General features: G+C 35.5%; 2 protein-coding genes across 2 annotated transcripts; both read left to right on the top strand.

The window, feature by feature from the left end:
- Positions 1 to 1,909: 1,909 nt before the first annotated feature.
- On the top strand, positions 1,910 to 11,755 carry ddx61 (DEAD (Asp-Glu-Ala-Asp) box helicase 61; the record flags this gene model as incomplete). Its single annotated transcript, XM_079240712.1, has 12 exons — positions 1,910 to 2,061; positions 2,695 to 2,758; positions 2,884 to 2,988; positions 4,682 to 4,811; positions 5,542 to 5,688; positions 5,896 to 5,990; positions 6,108 to 6,230; positions 6,331 to 6,459; positions 6,667 to 6,847; positions 6,946 to 7,047; positions 7,138 to 7,347; positions 9,730 to 11,755. 11 exons carry the CDS (start codon positions 1,910 to 1,912, stop codon positions 7,338 to 7,340), a joined length of 1,431 nt encoding a protein of 476 aa, XP_079096838.1. The 3' UTR covers positions 7,341 to 7,347; positions 9,730 to 11,755.
- Positions 11,756 to 12,399: 644 nt separating this feature from the next.
- On the top strand, positions 12,400 to 18,922 carry tomm40 (translocase of outer mitochondrial membrane 40 homolog (yeast)). Its single transcript, XM_079240858.1, has 9 exons — positions 12,400 to 12,481; positions 13,206 to 13,438; positions 13,535 to 13,695; positions 14,465 to 14,566; positions 14,874 to 14,979; positions 16,918 to 17,040; positions 17,245 to 17,321; positions 18,087 to 18,189; positions 18,265 to 18,922. The coding sequence occupies exons 2-9, from the start codon at positions 13,225 to 13,227 to the stop codon at positions 18,402 to 18,404; spliced, it is 1,026 nt and encodes a 341-aa protein (XP_079096984.1). The 5' UTR covers positions 12,400 to 12,481; positions 13,206 to 13,224; the 3' UTR covers positions 18,405 to 18,922.
- Positions 18,923 to 20,534: the final 1,612 nt, after the last annotated feature.

Below are 20,534 nucleotides of genomic sequence, written 5' to 3'. Positions count from 1 at the left end.
CCTCTGGTCTTGTTGCTTCGTAATTTCAAGAATGTAAAAGCAGGGCTGCGATTGGTCACCCGGAGATCCCCTAGAAGCAAAGAACCAATCAAAAAAACGAGCGCGCGGCCATGTTGAATTGTCAATATTCTGAAAGAGGAGACAAAAGAAACAAGTTAGTGCTTTTCTCGAAAATAAAAAATCCCAAAACTTGACTGAACTGTCGATTGGGGACTAAGCTTTGACGCAACGGGTAAGTGTTTGCGTGGAGGAAGCATTATATAAATTGTGGAATGAGTAAAAAGACATTTGTTAAGCTTAGGTTTAACATTAGGCTGCTATGAATGTCAGCCCAAAAGAGCAAAACACTAGCAGTACAAGCTAAACACTGTAGCATGCTAACTCAATCATTTGCTAAAATATAATATACAGCGTGAGTCGACACTAACTTATACATACACTCAATGACGTTGTTTGCATAGTTGATTGATAAAAAGTTTTCTTAAGAGATGGTTATAAGCCCCTTCTAGCTGGATGGTGAAAGCCACGTTGTTAGACCAGAAGTTTTAACGTCCCACACATCTGTTGCGCTCATCGTATTGTTAAAAGATTTGGCGACGCAAATGACCACCAAATGTCCTATAAACACATTTGTCAATATTAGAACTGTTTAATCGATTTGTGCTTCAAAGAGGGACAATGTTCCTGTTACCAGCGAATTTCTAACGTTCCTGGGTTTGTCCCTTTTAAGAGGAGGTTACGGGTGATTGCAACTACTGGTATGTTAGCTCAAGTTAACAATAGTGATTCTTTTCGTTGTTAGCTTATTAATAAAATACCATTGAATTCTAGACACGGTAGACATATCTCTTTTTTGGAAGGGGGATGATTACAATGTTTTTTTTCTATATTCTAAAAAAAAAAAAAAAAAAAAAAGAATAAATCAAGGAAAACATGAATCTGAAGTTCCCCAAATAAAATATATAAATGAATGAAATAAAGAGAAGGCAGAGCGGCACTGAATTTAGTCTATTAAAATGTTATCATTTAGATTTGATCATGTGTTAGAAGAAAATACACTATTTTAATATTTATGCTTATTAAAATTATATAAAAATAGTTTTAAAATGGAATAAGATTAATGATGACCACAATTGGTATTTTTCCTAATAGTTTTTATTAAAATTATTGTAGAGCGTTTTTACGTGAAGCTTTGCATGCTAGGTTGATATGTTTAATGTGCTGATGGGCTTTTTTTTTTTCTCCTTTTTTGGCATATAGATAATTAACCACCCACAATTGTTCTTGTCTTGGCAGGTAACAGGTTTTTTTTTTTTATTTATGAAGAATTCCTAAGGCACATATCCGGCTGGAGCAGAACAAGATAAGACGTGCAGTTGAGGACTTGGACTCAATTAAAAATTTAGGCTTCCTATGCCAGTGAACCCTTGGTGGGATATATATGGTATATATGGTGTGCATATTTTTTCCCACTGTTTATTTTCAAGCCAGAATTAAGCTCTAACGATGACCCTTTAGAGTGCAATGTCAAAGTAAAAATCGTATAGGCCTTTTACATCAACGGAGGTCATATTTTGTCACTACCCATTTGAATGTATAAAGAGATAGACTCAATCTTAAAAAGTAAACAATAAAAAAGAGGTTATTATAATAGGACACATATATAAACAGACATTTTGGAAGAAACATTTATTCAGTTCTTTTTATATTTATATGAACTTTTATCTCTCCTTTTTTCAGAGAGTTATCTTGTAAATAGATTAAATTCATACTCAGACTTAATTTGAAGAAGTTTGAATGTCTTGATTTTTGCTCAGGATTCCTTAATTATAAGTTGTCTTGCAATTAAACTAAAATTAACAGTGAAACTGCCAAATATAAATATTACACTCTGTAAAGATTGTAACCCATGGCTACTGCAAGAACTGCAAACCCATCACCAATGGTTGCACTGAACAAACCAGCAAATGGGCAGCTCAGGGGACAAGTCAAGCCAACTATCCAACAGCCAGGTGACCCCCAGAAAAGGACCAGCATTCCACAGATCAGTGGAGGCATCAGGTAAGATATATGTTCCATTTATCTTGGAATTTTAGGTGTTGTCTCTTACCTTTTATCTCTATATTATCTTTTATCTTAATATATATATACTTAAAAAAAATCCTGACAAAGAATCTTGATCAAAAAATACCACTGTTAATGTTATGATTGTTTTTTTTTTTTGTTTTTTTTACCTTTATCAGTCATTAAGATGTGTGTATATGTATATATATATATATATATATATATATATATATATATATATATATATATATACATACATATATACATACATATATATACATACATACATATACACTTCCCAATGTGTACGTCGATAAAGGTAAAAATCATAACATTAACAGGGGTACTGTTTTGTTGTGATTTACTGTTACCAGTAAGAAATGACAAAACAGGTGTAATTGCAAGTAAAGCTGATGGAAGGCCTATGAAGGGCTGTGTTGTGTTTTTCCTTCAATTCTGTGGTATTGAGGGATTGGGAAGAATTGGGAATGAAATCATCAAATGGAAAATGATGAGTGTCAACATCATTTTTAAGTGGGGAAATTTAAAAAAATGCTGCTTGGTTAAAAATTAAGTTCAATAATGCAATTTTATTGATCCTGTAAAGTTAATTCAAGCTCTTTATATTAGATTTGGTGATGACTGGAAGAAAAGCCTGGAACTTCCTCCAAAAGACAACAGAATGAAAACTACGGTAAGATGATTATTGGTAATGATAGATATTATTTATCAGATTTGTAATGTAACTTTGTGAAATGTGTATTACTCATACTGCTTTTTTAATTGATTCATTTTTGTCTTATTAACAATGTTTCCAAGGATGTTACATCAACAAAGGGTAATGAATTTGAAGACTACTGCCTAAAGCGAGAACTTCTGATGGGGATCTTTGAAATGGGATGGGAGAAACCCTCTCCTATTCAGGTAAATAAAGTTAGAACATGGTCAGAATATGGTCAGAAAATAGGTATTTGTGATGTGAAGAGAATTTGCTTTGGGCTGTTAGAATTTGGAGAAGCTGCTGTAATGTTCTTAAAAAAAAAAAAAAAAACTTAACACCATCACATGGTTTGGAAAAATGGTTGCAGCTGTTAAACTCCATTAAAACGTAACACAGTCAAATATTATTTGTGTTCCAAATGTGGACAATGTGCCACTGCCAATGAAGAAAACTATGTGAATTTTAGTAGAAAATTAGTGAAAATATCTAAAATTAGCCTTACGTTGGGGAACGTGTGGGCCACCTTTACCTTCCCTCTATACTTTTCTCTCAGCCATGCTGCACAATCTCACAATCCTCCATTCTAATATTTCATAACCACATGCTGGTAATTTAACTCTACTGGTTAAGACAGCTAACTGAAAACAAAATTTAGCTGTATTGGCTGTGATCAACACAACAAAAACTTTTTAATATAGCTTCTTTTGCCATTTATTTTATGTAAACAAACAAAATAAAAGATTAAAAAAAAAAAGGAAAACCTCAAGGCATGTATGTTGAAAAACAGTAGTATCTGCAGTTATGACCCTTTTAAGGTTTGAATCTGTAGCTACAAGGTTAATGCAACCACCAATGGCATATAGATAGATCATCCATTCTACAACACGCATCACAACTTATTAGAAACATCAGTGACAGTGACAAAAGGTCAACTCATTCAAGTGATCAATCAGTCAAATCATCTCTTCTTCAGTTGAGTTTAGATGAAAATATTCAATAAATTTAAAGACAGTAATACAGATCCTTCTTTCCCTTCACTGTGCTGTGGCACAGGTCACCTCTGTTTTCCAACAAGTGTTGTACAAATGCAGATGTTAAGTAAAGAGTTCACATTTTTGGATGTAGCTGAATTTTCTGGATAAATACTGATTAAACATAGTTTGGGTTAAGGGTTGCTTTTTCACCAATTATTTAACTAATAATTTCCAACACGTTCTTCCAGAATAACAGTATGTTTAGCTTTCCCACTTGTATTGGAATAAAACTCCTCGTTGAACTTCAAATTTAATGCAAATATCAGGAATGTTGGGATAGAAGTGGTGCAGCTTAGACAACAATGTTCAGTCTATTCAGCCATTTATATTGTAATAATATTGAGTTTGTTTATGGTTTGAGTTAAAGTCAAAACACCTGCATTAAGAATTAAGCGTAAGCCTTTCTTTGGTGGATAGAGGAGGAAATTTAAATTGTTAGAACAGAACAGAAATAAAATTCTTGTGAAAATAAAATATTCCTGCAGTAATTTTGCCTGCACACTAAATACCCTTTGATATTTTGTATGTGGAATCTATTTCAATCAAAATGTAAATATAACAAGGAAAGTCTCAGCCTGAAACATTTGTTCCATATGAAAATAGCTTTTTAAGGGAACAGAAAAGTTGTGGTCAAGGAGCAAACTTCATCCATTAGGGATTGTAGTTGTTGGAGACAATTTTAAATAATAGGAGGAATTTCCATACCTGATTTGTAAGCTTTTAGTGTAATTATAAAAGGGTCATAAAAGCTCTGTTCTGTTACATTTTGGTCGTTGGGATTGTAAGACCTTTGTGCAAATAATCTTGCCTTATCCAATGAAATATTTCTGTTAGACTGACTGGAATTAATCTCTGTCAAAAGGAGGAAAGCATCCCTATTGCTCTGTCAGGTAGAGATATTTTGGCTCGAGCTAAGAATGGTACAGGAAAAAGTGGAGCCTACCTCATCCCTCTCCTTGAGAGGATAGATCTGAAGAAGGATCACATACAGGGTGAGTTTCTGTTGCACTGTGGTGTATTTAGATCTATGAAGGAGCAACCTGCGTGATGTACAAAAATTACAGAACATTTGTTTTGTTGATCTGTATTTTCTGAAGCATGACTGGTACATTGGCGCTCTTTCAGGTGGAACAGACAGAAAATGTAATAAGTTGATGCTACATTACACTGACATGTAACGAATGTAGTATATTTAAGTAGAATCATGTAATGGTAATTACTTCATTTCAAGCAATTTATTAACAAAAACAAATAACAATGGTGAGTATACCGCAGTATAAAAATGTTAAAGTCTTAATAACTCGTTGTGTTTGGTGTCATCTTCATCTGATGATGTCTAAATGTGAAGAGGATGATGAAGAGGACTTTAGGTACAAGCTGTAATTGAATCAGAACATTTAGTGGTCAAGTCATTGTTCAGAAACTTCTATTTGAGGTTTGGTTTTTTTTTGTGATTAATCACCTTGTCATAGAACGGTATGCTGTACAATAAGTGCTGAAACATTGAACAATTGTACACTTGCATTGACAATTTTAGAGAAAGTCTATTAAATTCACCTGTAAAGATTACAGGTCATTTTAGGTTCATTCTGACATCATTCAACAACACTTTTTGTCTTCCTAACTTTTTGTGAGTTGTGTATATATAATTCACAACTTTTTTCCATGCATCTCATCAACCCTCACATTTCATCAGCCCCTTCCATTTATGTCTCCATCCAGCAATGGTGGTAATACCAACGAGAGAACTGGCCCTGCAGGTGAGCCAGATCAGCATTCAGCTCAGCAAACACCTGGGAGGGGTCAAGGTCATGGCTACTACAGGTGGAACCAACTTAAGAGATGACATTTTGCGCCTTGATGAAATAGGTAAATTTTAACTGTATATAAAATGGAAAAACAAAACATGATTTAATTTTGAAGATAAACAAGTAATAGTTTTGTACATTTTATTATCTGTACCTGTATTATCTGTAAGATAATTGTATTTAACAATCCAAAGGATTAGCCACTTCCAGAAATGACACATTGGTTGCCAAATTTGGATTTTTGATATGTTGTTTGTGTCTCCATCAGTCCACGTGATTATTGCCACTCCAGGCAGAGTACTTGATCTGATGAAGAAGGGTGTGGCTAAAGTGGATAAGGTCCAAATGATGGTGATGGATGAAGTAGGTTTTGCTTTTTTAGTATAACTTTTCCTTTTATTAATGTGTTCATCTATAAAGTTAATCAGAAATGTTTCCCTTTTGTACACTTTCTGTGTATTTCTATAATCTTTTATTCAGGCAGACAAGTTGCTGTCTCAGGACTTTTTAGTCCTGATTGAAGATATCATCAGCTTTCTGCCAAAGGATCGTCAGATTCTCCTTTACTCTGCCACTTTTCCCATCAGTGTGCAAAAATTCATGGTGAGAATGCCTCCAGCAACTAGAATGTGTACATGGGAAAAGAGGAGAAATCTTATGTATACATCATCATATGCTGTAAAATTTTGATTTTCTTTTCCAGAGCAAGCACTTGCAGAAGCCCTATGAGATCAACCTGATGGAGGAACTCACATTGAAGGGCATCACTCAGTATTATGCATATGTCACTGAAAGACAGAAAGTTCACTGTCTGAACACACTTTTTTCCAGGGTGAGTGTGAAATGTGTACGTCAGGTTTTAAAATGTCACATGCTGTAGCAGTCAAATGTTTGGACACATCTATTGTTTTTAAACAAATGTGTAGGTCTGTCTGTACTTTTGACGTAGCTTTGTCTAAACTCAGCCAAAGTATGGATCAGTCATGTTTTTTTCTTTTGATTTATTGACTAATTGTGAATCTGTGTTTCTCTATTGCAGCTCCAGATCAATCAGTCGATCATCTTCTGTAATTCTACACAGAGAGTGGAGCTTCTGGCAAAGAAAATCACCCAACTGGGTTATTCGTGCTTCTACATTCATGCAAAGATGATGCAGGAGTACAGGAACCGTGTGTTCCATGACTTCAGAAATGGACTCTGCAGAAATCTGGTCTGTACAGGTAAGCGAAGGGTGCTTTGAATTGTGAAATGCAGTTAGGAAATTTTACATGGTTATTTTAAAAGGTTATGGTCGAATAATGTATTTGTTTTCTTGTAGACCTGTTTACTCGGGGAATTGACATCCAGGCAGTAAATGTAGTCATTAATTTTGACTTTCCCAAAAGTGCAGAGACCTACCTTCATCGCATTGGTAGATCAGGTAAGATTTACTTCTTTATAAAAGATCTCACACTCGGGTTCATTTAATGAAACTTTATTCTTAATTGTTTAAACACTGTCTTCCTCACAGGACGGTTCGGTCATCTGGGTCTGGCCATTAATCTGATAACATCAGATGATCGCTACAACCTGAAGACCATAGAGGATCAACTGGTTACTGACATAAAGCCCATCCCAAGCAGCATTGATAAGAGCTTGTATGTGGCAGAGTTTCACTCTGTTGACCCAGATGATGAAGAAGGTGTGAAAAACAAGGATCTAGGAACATCCTGAGAGAAAGGTCAGTACTTGTTAAAACTAAAACACAAGCTAGAGTTAAAATTAGGTCTTTTGTATTCATTGTTTTAAATAAATGAAACAGTTTGTACTTCAGCCGGTGTAGAGGAAATGTTTTTGGCTTGTCAGTGGTGATGAAGTTTCATCTACATTTTTCAGTTGTCCATCCAAAGACAACATGGTTATAGGGGTTGATCCCTCATTCTGTAGCTGGAGTTGGGATGTTACCCAGATGTCTGTTACTAGTGTTGAACCAGCAAGTTCCTGTTGGTTACTGTGTTGAAGAGAACACAGATAACATTTGTGTGATATCATTTAAATATGTGATTATTTAAATTCTGTCACCTTTCATGAAATTCTGTCCCTTTTCACACTAAGACAGCACATCTGTGAAATGATATAAGCTATTCCTAATTAAACTATAAAAAATGTGACTCCAAAACATGGTACCTTTAAAGAGACCAAACCTCTGAATCTTCACAAAAATGACCAATGTGTTCCTGAACTTTTTCATTTCAGTGCTAAATCCATTTGCAAGTGTTTCAAACAGGTGTGCTTATCTGTTCATTTACTCAGACAGCTTACCCCAGCACAGATATTTTATAGTAATAAAAATAAAATGTTCAGATGCAAAATGGGAATTTGGACATAGTATAACATGTGAAGTACCACAAGGGTCAGATCAAAGACCAAAATTGTTTATATTGTACGTGAACGATATAGTACAGGTTTCTAAAGAACTGAAATGGATTCTGTTTGCAGACAACAAAACTTTATTCTGTTTGGGTAAAGATCTATCTCAGGAAATGGAGGTGCTCCAAAAAGAACTAAACAAAATGACTTTACAAAAACAAGTTATCAATTAATCTGGACAAAACACATTTTATTGTCTTCACCAACAGAAAGGAAAGTTTCAAGGTTTCAATTAAATTAGATGGGTTGGAGATTCAACGAGTAAAGGAAATAAAGTTCCTTGGTGTAATAATTGATGAAAAGTTAAATAGAAAAACTCACTTAACTCATCTTAACTAAAAACTGTCAAAAACAATTGCCGTGCTTCATAAAATCAAAGGTTCATTAGACAGTAAAGTGTTGTATATTGTATATAACGCATTGTTCATACCTTATGTGACATATTATATTGATGTATGGGGAAGTACATACAAAACATTTACACAGCCAGTTTATATTCTGCAGAAAAGAACAATTAGGATCATTACTGGAAGCAATTACAGAGATTCATACAATCAATTATTTGTGCAACATATACTGTTGAAATTTCAGGAAATAGTCGACTAACATTTTACTTGTATTGTTTAAAGCAAATCAAAATCTGTTACCAGAAAATATTCTGGTAATATTTACAGAGAGAGAAAGTTATTATTCATTCAGAAATGTTGGTATTTTTAGGAAACCGTATTTTAGGACTACATTAAAGGAACAATGTGTGTCAGTGAAAGGAGTCAGTTTGTGGAATGTTTTGGAAGAAGAAGTGAAAGAATTACCATCAGAAGTCTTGTTTAAAAGGAGAATTAAAGAAGTTTTATTGAACATATAGTATGAATAATATGAAAATGAAACTACATTGTAAGAAATGAGCAAAAATGAGTTGTAAAACTAGAAGTCACAAGAAAATGATGAGGAAGAAAAGGGGGGAGGGTTAGTTTGTGGGATGTCAATTACCTGGTTAATTTCTTTCCAATCAAATTATTATTTGGTCGGTTTGTTTATATACTGTACTGATGCTTGGGTGAAAAAGGGGCAGATGATACCAAACTTTACCTCTGCTGCTCTTTATGTCATTCAAATTTAATTGGAAAATCTGTTCAGATTTTAAAATATGTTTTTATTTATTGAATAAAATTAATAAATTTAATAAAATTATGGTTATATAATTTGCAATGTCGCTTTTAATTGATAATGTCCAAGGTGTGGTATATATTAAAATTTAACTGGCCGTCTTTTTTATTAATCTGCCATGACTGGGTATAGATAAATGAAATGTGGGAAGTTGGAACTGTAATTAACAGATAATTTAAAGATGGTCACTATTCATTCCTACATTTTGGTTCTTTGTGTATATATGAGAATAAAAAATGTAAGGTATTCAGATGTATCCAACATTAATCTCGTGACCGGAGAGCAACTTGAAACTTGTTAGCGGTTTGTATCCTCTTTCATCAAGGAGATTAACTTGACTTTACAGGATTTAAAGTGCTGTCCTCCTTGAACTGCACATGAGTAGTCAATTTGAATTTAAAAAAAAAAAAAGCTGATCTGTACACACTACCACCTGTCTGTACTGCAGCTTTGCTAAAGCACCAACTCTTTCACAGTTGGAATCAAATTCTAACTATTTTGCTTGTTTTTTGTTTTGTTTTTTTAGGAAAATTGCAACCGCTGCTGCACAGTGACATCAGTGAAGAGTTGTTGTTTTTTTTTCCTGTCTCCCATCAAATGATCCATTGTAGATCTTTCTTTCTCAGGTTGAATGTACAGGGATCTCCATTTTTGCTGGTACATAAGCTAATACTGTTTTCTCCTCCACTGAAAACTGCCACATTGCTGAACTTTTAATTCTTTATTTGAACAGGGACGTGCTTTGTGGCTAAAAATGGAAATGAAATGAGTTGTGATGTTGTAAATATTAAACCAAATGTGGATTTTGAGGAAGGTGCTGCACTTAGGTACACTGACGATGCTGACACAGTGCCGAAAGATTTTTTGAGTAAATGGTTCAAAGGAATTTAAAGCCTACAACAGATTGACATTTATGCCATCTTTATGCAGGATTGAACCTTTATACATTTCTTTCAGAACACCCTGAGCTCCTAATTACCATGATTCAGACTGGCTCTGAAACCCAATCTGTCCTGCACATTATTGATCTAGGTTTTTTTTTTTTTTTTTTTTCTTTCTCTCTCTCTTAATAAACTCATTAAATGTTCTACTGGGTTAGCCTTCTGTTCCTGTGGAACCGGGGGGTTCATTGGAGATATGTGTAATGTCTTCTAACATTATTCTGCCAAAAAATAGGATCACATGTAGATTTTAAGTGTAGTACTGCTTACATGCAAATTTTGCCTTTTAAAGCACTAGGTTGTGTCCAAAGTAGTACAAGAAGATATTTGTATTGTCACCCTTGGAGGTTTATAAATTCATGTGTTGTTTTGTTTCCTAATGTGTTTATGTTACAGTCCTTTCAGCTTGAACCAATCAGACCTTTTCCAAATCACATCTTAAACACAAGTTTTTAAACCTTTACAGATGTCATTAATTTTGCCACACTTACAAATGTACAATGACATGCAGTCCTCACCAGATCCCTTTTTGTTGGTATGTTTTATTCAGCAGATATAACGCCAACTGCTTTTGTACTGACTTGTATATGTTTCCAATAGTTTAAAGGCACATTAATTTGGTATAACTTTCCTCAAATATGTATAAATGTGCATACTGCATGAAAAAGTAAAAGGGAACGACTCTTGTTAAAGTTAAGTCCTGATAAGATGGCAACCCATTTTGTTGTGAACTTTTTGATTTCTTTGGAACCATAAAATATGTTTATTGCGTGTTAGGCAAATTATTATTATTATTATTATTATTTTTTTTTTTTTGTTTGTTACTGTTAAAGAACCTGGCATGATGAAACCAGTCCGCTTAGATCCAAGGCCAGGTCTTGCCCTTCCCCTAACCTCTTTTTTTTTTTTTTTTTAAATCCTAGTATGTCAAGGGGGTGTCCCTTTTCTGTTGGAGATTAGTAGTAGCGATCATCTGGCCATCCACATGGCCACTTACTCCCCAGTTGAAAGACTACACATTTACTAAACACGGATTCCACAGGAACAGAAGTACTATAACTACACTCTAACCTAACCAACAGCATGCAAAATGGTGGGTTCGGGGTAAAGTGAGGAACTACAAAATGATTTATGAGTGTGGCTTGTATCCCTTCTTTCCCATCAAGTGCCTTAGACTAACATCAAGACTACTTTGCCTTTGCTCTTAGTTCAGACTTAGTTATACTTCTAATATAAACAGTTTAGTAAATTCAGTTTTTTCAAAGATATTTGGTATGACCTGTATTGTGTTATCATCCAAACAGGGTCAAGAAGTCATACAAAATTTAGAATGTTATTGCTGAAGGTTTTATTACATTTTCCCTTCATTCCAATTGGCAGGAATTGGCAGCCCATTGTGATGCCATTTTCTGAAGCATCAAAAGGTGAAATTTGGAATTACCTGCTGTGATTAAACACTTCCTTTTTTTGTTTTGTTTTTTAAGCCCAAATGGAGGCAGTACATAAATGTCATGTGATAGAAATTTTCAGACTTTTTTTCTTTTCTTTTCTTTTTTCTGAGTAACTTTGTCATCACATACCTGTATCTCTTGATGAGCAGACATTAGGATTAAAGACAAATGCAGATTTTCTGAAACGGATGCCAATCTCTATGCTTCAGCCAAATTAAAGTTCAGTTGCTTAAATCCATGTTTAAGTGTGTATCTGTATGCTTTTTATTTCCTGTTGTCTTATTCTGTTTTAATCAAACACAGCCAAACAAAGCATGATGTTGGTGAACAATTTATCACAGCTATACGTGCTAAGTTTAAAGTTTTAGATTTAGGCATTGTGTTTTCAAGGGATTATCTGATAAGTGGTATATTTCTAAAAGTACAATCACTGCAACATCAGTTAAACATGTTTTCATCCCAGGATATTTTAAAAATGAATACAGCATTATGTAAAAACTAGATTTCTTAAATGTGTTTTATTTGGCAATGTGTAGCCCTTTTCAGTTAACATTTTTTGTCACCCTGTGTACTGAGATTTTGTCAGTGTTATTTATTTTTTTTCAATATTATTGCACCTAGTAGCTGTGACCCCAAACTAGGCGTACCCTTGGAATGTCATTCAGTTGTGGCTTGAAACGAGCCTATGTCAAACGAATAAAACTCTGGGTACGTCAGTAGAACCAGGTGGTTCGTACTGTAGTTTCAGCCAATTGTAGATCGATTTAGGAGAGCATCAGCCAATCAGCGGGTGAGTTACGGGAAGTTGGGCGGGCGCTTGTGACTACAGTCACGGACGTTGTGAACTTTGCCGGTGTGGAACTACCCCTGGACCCTAATCGTCTACGTAAGTAGTTAAACTGCAAAATTAAATATACATCTAATATAATAAGAGTCGTTTGGTGTTGTTACTTAGCGACCTTCATCAGTTTTTAGCACCGTCTTTGTCACGTGTAGACATGTAGATCTCGTGGCTGACTCCACATGGCTACCTAGCAAGCAAGCTAACCCGCTAGCCCCGTTACCTAGCATTAGCTCCTCATAGGTTAAATAATGCTGGTGGATAGTTTTGACGGCTTGCCGATCTCTAAATTTGACTTCTGTGGCGGATTTAAAGGTGCGGTTTGACATTTCTAGTTGTTTTTTTGGATTATGTTAATGTGTAATAAATGCAAAGTCTTACAAAACTGGGCCTGAGCCGTACTCAGCTTGCTAAATGTTACTGCTAATACAGTAGGACAGAATCAAGCTGCACTGAGTGCAGGCTTACTGGTGGGATATCACTACAGTCAACAGTAAAGAAGGATGGATAAACTGTAACAAATTGGTTTCATAAGGATCGAAATACTGCTGGTACTACGAAATATTATATATAAGGCCCTAATCTTGCAAATCGTATGCATTACTGTTAAAGCATTTCCCACATGCCAACATGCATGATTTATCTACATGCACAGCAATGATATGTAAATATACGCACGACTGCACACACCAACAAGTGGTAATTAACGTGATCAATTGTCTTAACTCGATGAACTACCAATTTTCTCCATTGCTTGTCTCTCTTCTAGTCTGTTACATTGTCAGAGTATGGGCAGTGTGTTGGCTGCCGCCTCCCCCAGTCCAGCTCCGGCTGCAGCTGGAGGTGGTCAAGGGGTCTCAGGGTTGGTGTCAGTCCCTCCCGGGTTCACTATGCCCCCTGTGTCTTCCGTCCCTCCTACGTCTGAATCTGGTCAGCAGACAGAGACAGATTCTTCACTCCCAAACCCAGGCACATATGAGGAATGTCACCGGAAATGTAAAGGTATATACATTTTTGAGAATCCTTTCTTATTGTAATGATACAGCTTTTGATATCAGTTGATTCAGTTTGGCATTTTCATGTATTTCTTGTTTTCAGAGGTGTTTCCTCTGCAAATGGAAGGAGTGCGGTTAGTGGTAAACAAGGGCCTGAGTAACCACTTTCAGGTCAGCCATACTATCACTCTCAGCACCCTGGGAGATTCTGGTTACCGATTTGGTGCTACCTATGTTGGCAGTAAACAAACTGGACCAGCAGAGGTAATGCTCTTTAACTCAACACTTTGACGAAATCCTGACATGATATGCTGATGGTTTTAGACCAGTGGGTAACTCCAATTTGAGGGCAGTCCTACAAGTGTTCAGAGTTTCCCTATTGCAACACAGCTGACACGAATGAATGGGTAGTCATCAGACTTGTGCAGAGTTTAATGCAAAAGTCTGCTCAGTAAGTGTGATGTGTGTCAGGTGTGATCTAGCGGTGAAACTCCGAACACTTGCAGGACCTTGAGGGCCGAAGTTGCCCTTACTTGTTTTTAGACCTAGATCTTTGTGATATTCGAAACAGGGTTTAATATGATCTATTTTTAAGTTCTTCTGTGCAAATTCATCACTCTTTAATTCAATCTAAATGCTAACAGAAATTTTGTTTGTGCTTCTGATTTTAAGTTGAGTTTTTTCTTTAAAATTTTTATTTACTTTTAAAGAAAACAAAATGTCTCTATGATAATCGTATAATAGTCTTTTTAGTATAGAGGGAAAGAAGACAACATAGTGTGTTGTGATGTTCTGGATTTGAAGGAATTGAAATTTGTATTTTTAGACTATAATTTAGATTACCACAATTATTTTTTTTTTCTTTGATATATTAGTTGTAACACATGTAGTACACAAAAAGATGCTCCCACAAATGTTCAGATTGTCAAGTAGACGCATTGCCCTAAGTTGTTTACACTAACTCTTAAATGGTTTTCAAAACAGTATTTGATATAAATTAAAATCTGAAAATTGTTGAATTTATTGTTCCTAGTCCTTTCCAGTCATGGTTGGTGATATGGACAATACTGGCAGCCTGAACGCCCAGATCATCCACCAACTTACAAATACTGTACGCTCCAAAATAGCCATCCAGGTATGTGAAGATGTATGAGGTCTGATTTAGTAGAACAGGAATGGCCGACTCCAGTCCTGGAGAGCTGCAGTCCTGTGAGTGTTTTGAGTTTCCCCACTTGCAACACACCTGACACGCATCTGACTTAATTCATAGAATTGTGCAGAGCTTGACATCAAACTCTGCACAAGACTGGCATTATTTTATTCAGGTGTGTTGCAGCAGGAAAACTTCTAACACTGCAACGCTTGAGGACCAGAGTTGGTCACCTGATGTAGAGCTCTTTTTAAGCATAAACATCATTGACATTTCTTCTTTTCTTTTCCAGACTCAGCAGCATAAGTTTGTAAATTGGCAGTGTGACATGGAGTATCGTGGTCAGGACTTCACCTCTGCCGTGACACTTGGAAACCCCGATGTTCTTGTTGGATCAGGTACAATTTTTGAATAAGATCACTACAGATGAATAACATTGAAAATTTCTTAAACTATATATTAGGTCAAAACAAATTACAGTTAAAAGAAAAGCTTAAGATTTTGTTAGATTAAACTTATCAACTAAATACTGTAAACAGTTTCTTACAGATGTAAACATTGTTTTTTCTGTGGTCATACTTATTTTGTCCACTACACCAGGCCAGGAAAAGTCAGTGTTTCAGTCCATACTGCCCATTCCTTTTGTCTTAAGCAATATACTTTGTTTTGTTTTCTTTTTTGAAAATGTGGAACAACCTCAGAAAAAACTTCTAGGCCACTGGATTCCTGTGAAGGACTTGGGAAGCAAAAAAAAAAAAAAAAAAAAGGGATTGTTAGCTTTATAGCTATAGACTAAACAGAGTTTTAAAAAAAAAAAAACTCTTTATCAAGTGTTTTGATACTTGGGGCAAAGCTTGCAGTCATCCCACTGATCTGTGCCGCCTGTGACGGGCCGAACTCTAGCTTTCAGAAGTCTGTTAGATGAAGCCTGTCCCACCACATGCTGGATGGAAGCACTAAAGCCTGAAAAGCTCAGATTGACTTATTTCCGGATGCACAAAACGCTACATAGGAACAATTCTGTAGTTCAGTTTTCATTTTCAAGAGGCAAATTACTTCATAATTATGTATTTATCTTTAAAACCATCTTTTAAAGTGTAATACTTTTAGTTTTTGTTCACTTGCTTATACAGAAGTTTGATAATGATGTAGCTTGAAAGAATTACAGAAATGTTCATTTCAGAAAGTCAATTTGATAAAAAAGCTATTGTTGCTTTAGCCTGCATTTAAAACATTAGCTTACATTACCTAAACCCGTAGCAAGAGGGCACCTCTAGTGCATGAATAGGCTACTGAAACTTGAAGATGAAGTGGCAACAAGAGACCAGTCGTGGGGAGAAATTAGAATTTTTTTTCAGTGAATGTTCTTCAAAATTACATATTAAAGTGAACCTTAAATGACACCTATGTACTGTAGACTATATTAATCAATAGATCAGTGTTTTTGTTTTTTATGAAGCACTTTGCACACATAAATATACAACACAATGACTTTACATAATCAGTAATATTAAAAATACATACTCCCACCTAGATTTCCCAGACCACCAAGGTCAAAAGTCACGCATGAACACACACACACACACACACACACACACACACACACACACACACACACACACACACACACACACGTATGTAGAATGATGTCCCGTATAAGCAATGTCTTCCACAGTATTAGGAAAGCTAAAATACTGTAAGTTTAAATAAAATATGTTAGGACAAAATAAGAATTGTAACATTAGAAAAAGTTAATAGAATTGAATGGCATGAAAGACAAGTTAAATATGAGACCATGTTTATTAATAGTATAAAGAATAGTAATGTGTTTAAAAATTAATTCATGAATGTATCCTTAATTCTTTAATTAGAAAATGTTTTTATCTGCTACAGTCCTATAATGTTTTGCTGCTGCCATTTTTTAAGTCTTCCCTGAAACATGTCACGTATCCCCCCTCATTGTTCAAGAACGTGCAGAAACAACATGCATCACAAAAACAACTGGATTGAGTGTATACAGGGTTTTTTTCCCCTGCTGATCCAGTTGTGAAAAAGTGGATTGGATCACCTGACATGTTTAATTGATGTATTTTTATTCTGATTATGCGTTCAGTTGCTCAAAAATTGTCCATGTAAACGCAGTGAATGTCATCAGTGTCTGACTTGCTAGACTCCAAGGATTGGACTGATTTATTAAATATGAAAGCAAGCAAATGGCTTGTATGAGAAGAAAAAAAGGTCCACTAACACATGACAGTGTTTTGTTCTGGAAGTGTGGAGAAAAGGCAAATATACTCTTCTTCATTTGTAACAGGATGTTCAATGATTTTCTTTAGGCATTATGGTTGCCCACTATCTCCAGTCAATTACACCTGCACTGGCTCTGGGTGGAGAGTTGGTGTATCACAGGAGACCAGGAGAGGAAGGAACTGTAACCTCATTCCTGGGCAGGTATACAGGTAAAGTCACACTCATATTTTACTTTAAGTTTAATATTCAGCTATCAACTCACCTGAAATTGCAGACATTATTTAAATGGATGTTTAATTAATGTTTTCATAAAATATTATTTTCACTTTAATTCACATAAAACATTTTTTATTTACTAATTTTTATCTTCTTGCTTTACATCTAAAACCAAATGAATCATTTCTCCTTCACAGGTGACAATTTTGTTGCAACTTTAACTTTAGGGGGTGCAGGAGCTCATGCAACATACTATCACAAAGCCAATGACCAGGTACTTGTATAGTCTCTTCTACAGTCATTTAGCAGACGCTTTTATCCAAAAGGACTTACATCTGAGAGTGAAAACAACAGAAACAAGAGGAAATCATAGATGAGCGCTAGTCAGACTGCTGCGAGTCCAGTTGGATGCAGGTGTTGCCATGTAGTACTACAGGCAGCACTTTTTGTTTTTTGTTCTCTTCCCTCCTTGCAATAGTCCCTTTGTTAAAATACTTGATGTCAGATGGTTGTGGAAATGTACTTATGTGTACTACTCAAACAATTTTTGATTGATGTATTATGACTTTTAAGATCAGTGTCCCTTTTTGTCTGCATTAAATCATCACAAGCTGATAGTCAGTTTTTTTTTTGTTTTTTTTTATAAGCAAATTTCAGTGTTTGATGACAAAGCTCACAATGCTTAACTTGTTCAAAAAGGCACATAAAACTATTTGAAGCTTTCATAGAATGAGGAAAAATAATCCAAGTAGGTATCATTAATAATTTTAGTGTCTTGTAATAAGGTTTGTTTTGTTTTATTTATTTAATTTTTTAATTCATTATTTTAACTTAACTTTAAGGGAAAATTTTCACCAAAATAAATAAAACATCAAAATGAGAGATTGCAAAGAAAGTCACTTGATGTTACTTGAGCTAGCCAAACTTTGAAATCCATTTTTCCACCACATAATTCTCCTAGATACTAGATGCTTTTCAATGCATAAAATTACCTGAATATTGACACACACTTATCTATTTTTAAATATCTGTCTCACAGTTGCAGGTAGGAGTTGAATTTGAAGCCAGCACAAGGATGCAAGACACTACAACATCCTTTGGTTACCAGTTGGACCTCCCAAAAGCAAACTTGCTATTTAAAGGTAAATGATTGTAACACCAATGTAAATATTTCTAAATGAATATATTTTTTTCAGACTTGAGTTTTCTCTCTGCAGGCACAGTCGACAGCAATTGGGTAGTTGGGGCAACCCTTGAAAAGAAACTGGTGCCGCTTCCTCTCACGTTGGCTCTGGGGGCTTTTCTGAACCACCGCAAGAATAAGTTCCAGTGCGGCTTTGGTGTCACCATTGGCTAGAGGTGCACATGCTGCCTGGAACCAGCTCATGGGCCACAGCTTGGACTGGCACAGGGACACACAGGAACCTGAACTAAGTTTTAGGAATTGGATTCTGAGACTCTCTTACAGCTGTGATATTTGGATCTGACAGAGAGACAAAGACAACGATCATGGAGCCAGGACTGGCCAAGCCATGCCTACATACTGTAGCACAAATGTCTTTGCTGTATGGTGTATTGGGTATACCAAGTGGCTAGAGTGATGTATTTCAGAGGGCTTCATGTGACGCATGAGAACACGTGATGTGCAAATTTAAGTGGTAAGACATAATATATGGTGATCATGTATGGATTGAAATAAATGTGATTACTTTTTGTACAAATGGATGTTGTTGTTTAATGAACTGGGTACAGGCTGTTGCTGAAAATAGATTTGAAGATATAATGTAGTGAACCATGAGTTAGTCTATTATGGCTCTCAATGATTCTGATTTTTCAGCAAAAATAAAGGAATAGATAAAATAAAACCTTACTCTGAAGGTATTAGATGGTACACTGATGGATTTAAAACTCCCCTTATTTCACCCTGTCATCCTTACTTAGTTTATGTCAGGAACTCTGCATATGAGCAAATGGTTTGAAAATCACCAACAAGTGATTTCCATTTGTCTTCGAAGTAGATCATATTTACTGTATATAGTACTTTGAGAACAAATATCACAAAGTGCCCCACATTACCACAACTGTTCAATGAATAAAACTTAAAAGATATTGAGCAAAATGTATAAACATCAAATGTATGAAAAGGCCTGATTCAATAAACAGGTTCTGCTGCTATTTAAAAGTATACACAGAGCACACATCCAACAGAGTTTTCAGATTTTTGGAGCATCAACGTAATGGTCACCTTTTGTTGCAAGTTTTGACAGAGACAACATTTAAACCCTGATCAGATACAAATATGGGCAAAGAGGTGGAGCTGAGAGGAGGGCTGTGAGCGTCATGGTGGATGATTGACAACATCGGGCGAACTCGGAGCTGCATCTAGCTAAGAGCTTACCGAGATAACCTGGAGATAACAGGAGCTAACCAGCCACCGGAGGAAAGCGGACTAAAGCTAAGTCACGCTGTTAACCGTCTAAAAACCGCGGTTGTTCTATGTTCTACTTTTGAAGCGGGAGATCGGGTACCTGTCAATCAAAAGGACACGCCCCTAAATATGCTGAATTTCAAGATTAACTTACTTTTAAACGGGCAAGTTAGAAAAAAATTCACTCCCCGCACAGTTGTTATAAAATCAAGTCGAATCAAATCAAAGATGCTTTATTCATCCCTGAGGGAAAATTCAAGGGAAGGTAAACAAAGGTAGACTTGGCCTATAAAACCGAAAATGTATTTTTGAACCAGGCTGTAAACATGCTTATTCCTGCTGTTGACCTTTTTAACATGAGAGTCTGTGAGGATTTGCTCTGTTTTGCAGCCAGCCCCTAGCGAATGAGGGGAGAACTGCAGTTTTATGCACTTCCACATCGGCTTCACTTTAAACCACCGAAGGCTCCGTCCATCTTTCATATGCTGTCTGTGGCTGTTACGTAGCTCCAGTCGAATGTTCTAAAATTTGTTTTTTACAGAACAGTGTAAATATTGTTCCGTGAAAACAAACAAAAAAAGATTTATTTATTTTCAGTATGAGGAAGCAAACATGATAGAAGTGTTTACATGTCAACTGTACAAAAAACTGTTAAATGTGTAAAAATGTATTTCTGTTACTGTGGTAAAATCATGGACTAACATAACATTTAAAGTTGTGCAGTTTACTAATAGTTTGCAGCACATTGGTTTGTCAAATATTTTTGAGAAATACAAACAGGAAAGTTTTTTCTCTTTCTCAGTGTTGAAATAAAACTGATTTTTAATTTGAATGTAGGTGAAGCATATTCAAATGCAGCTTCTACTCAGCCTATTCTGTCACAGTAAAATTCATTGTAGGTTGATCTAAAATTAGTGTTATTGTTTGTATTTTTGTTCTGTATTGTGGATGACTGAATACGCCTAAACCTGGAACTAAAACCTGAGAACCTGAAACTTAACTTGGCTGGTGATTTGTGACAAAAAGTTTGCCTGATTCATGCTTTAACTTTAGTTTAAA

This window comes from Telmatherina bonti (assembly GCF_933228915.1).
Source record: "Telmatherina bonti genome assembly, chromosome: 5".
Lineage (NCBI taxonomy): Eukaryota > Metazoa > Chordata > Actinopteri > Atheriniformes > Telmatherinidae > Telmatherina > Telmatherina bonti.
This window is presented reverse-complemented; position numbering and strand designations above follow the sequence as displayed.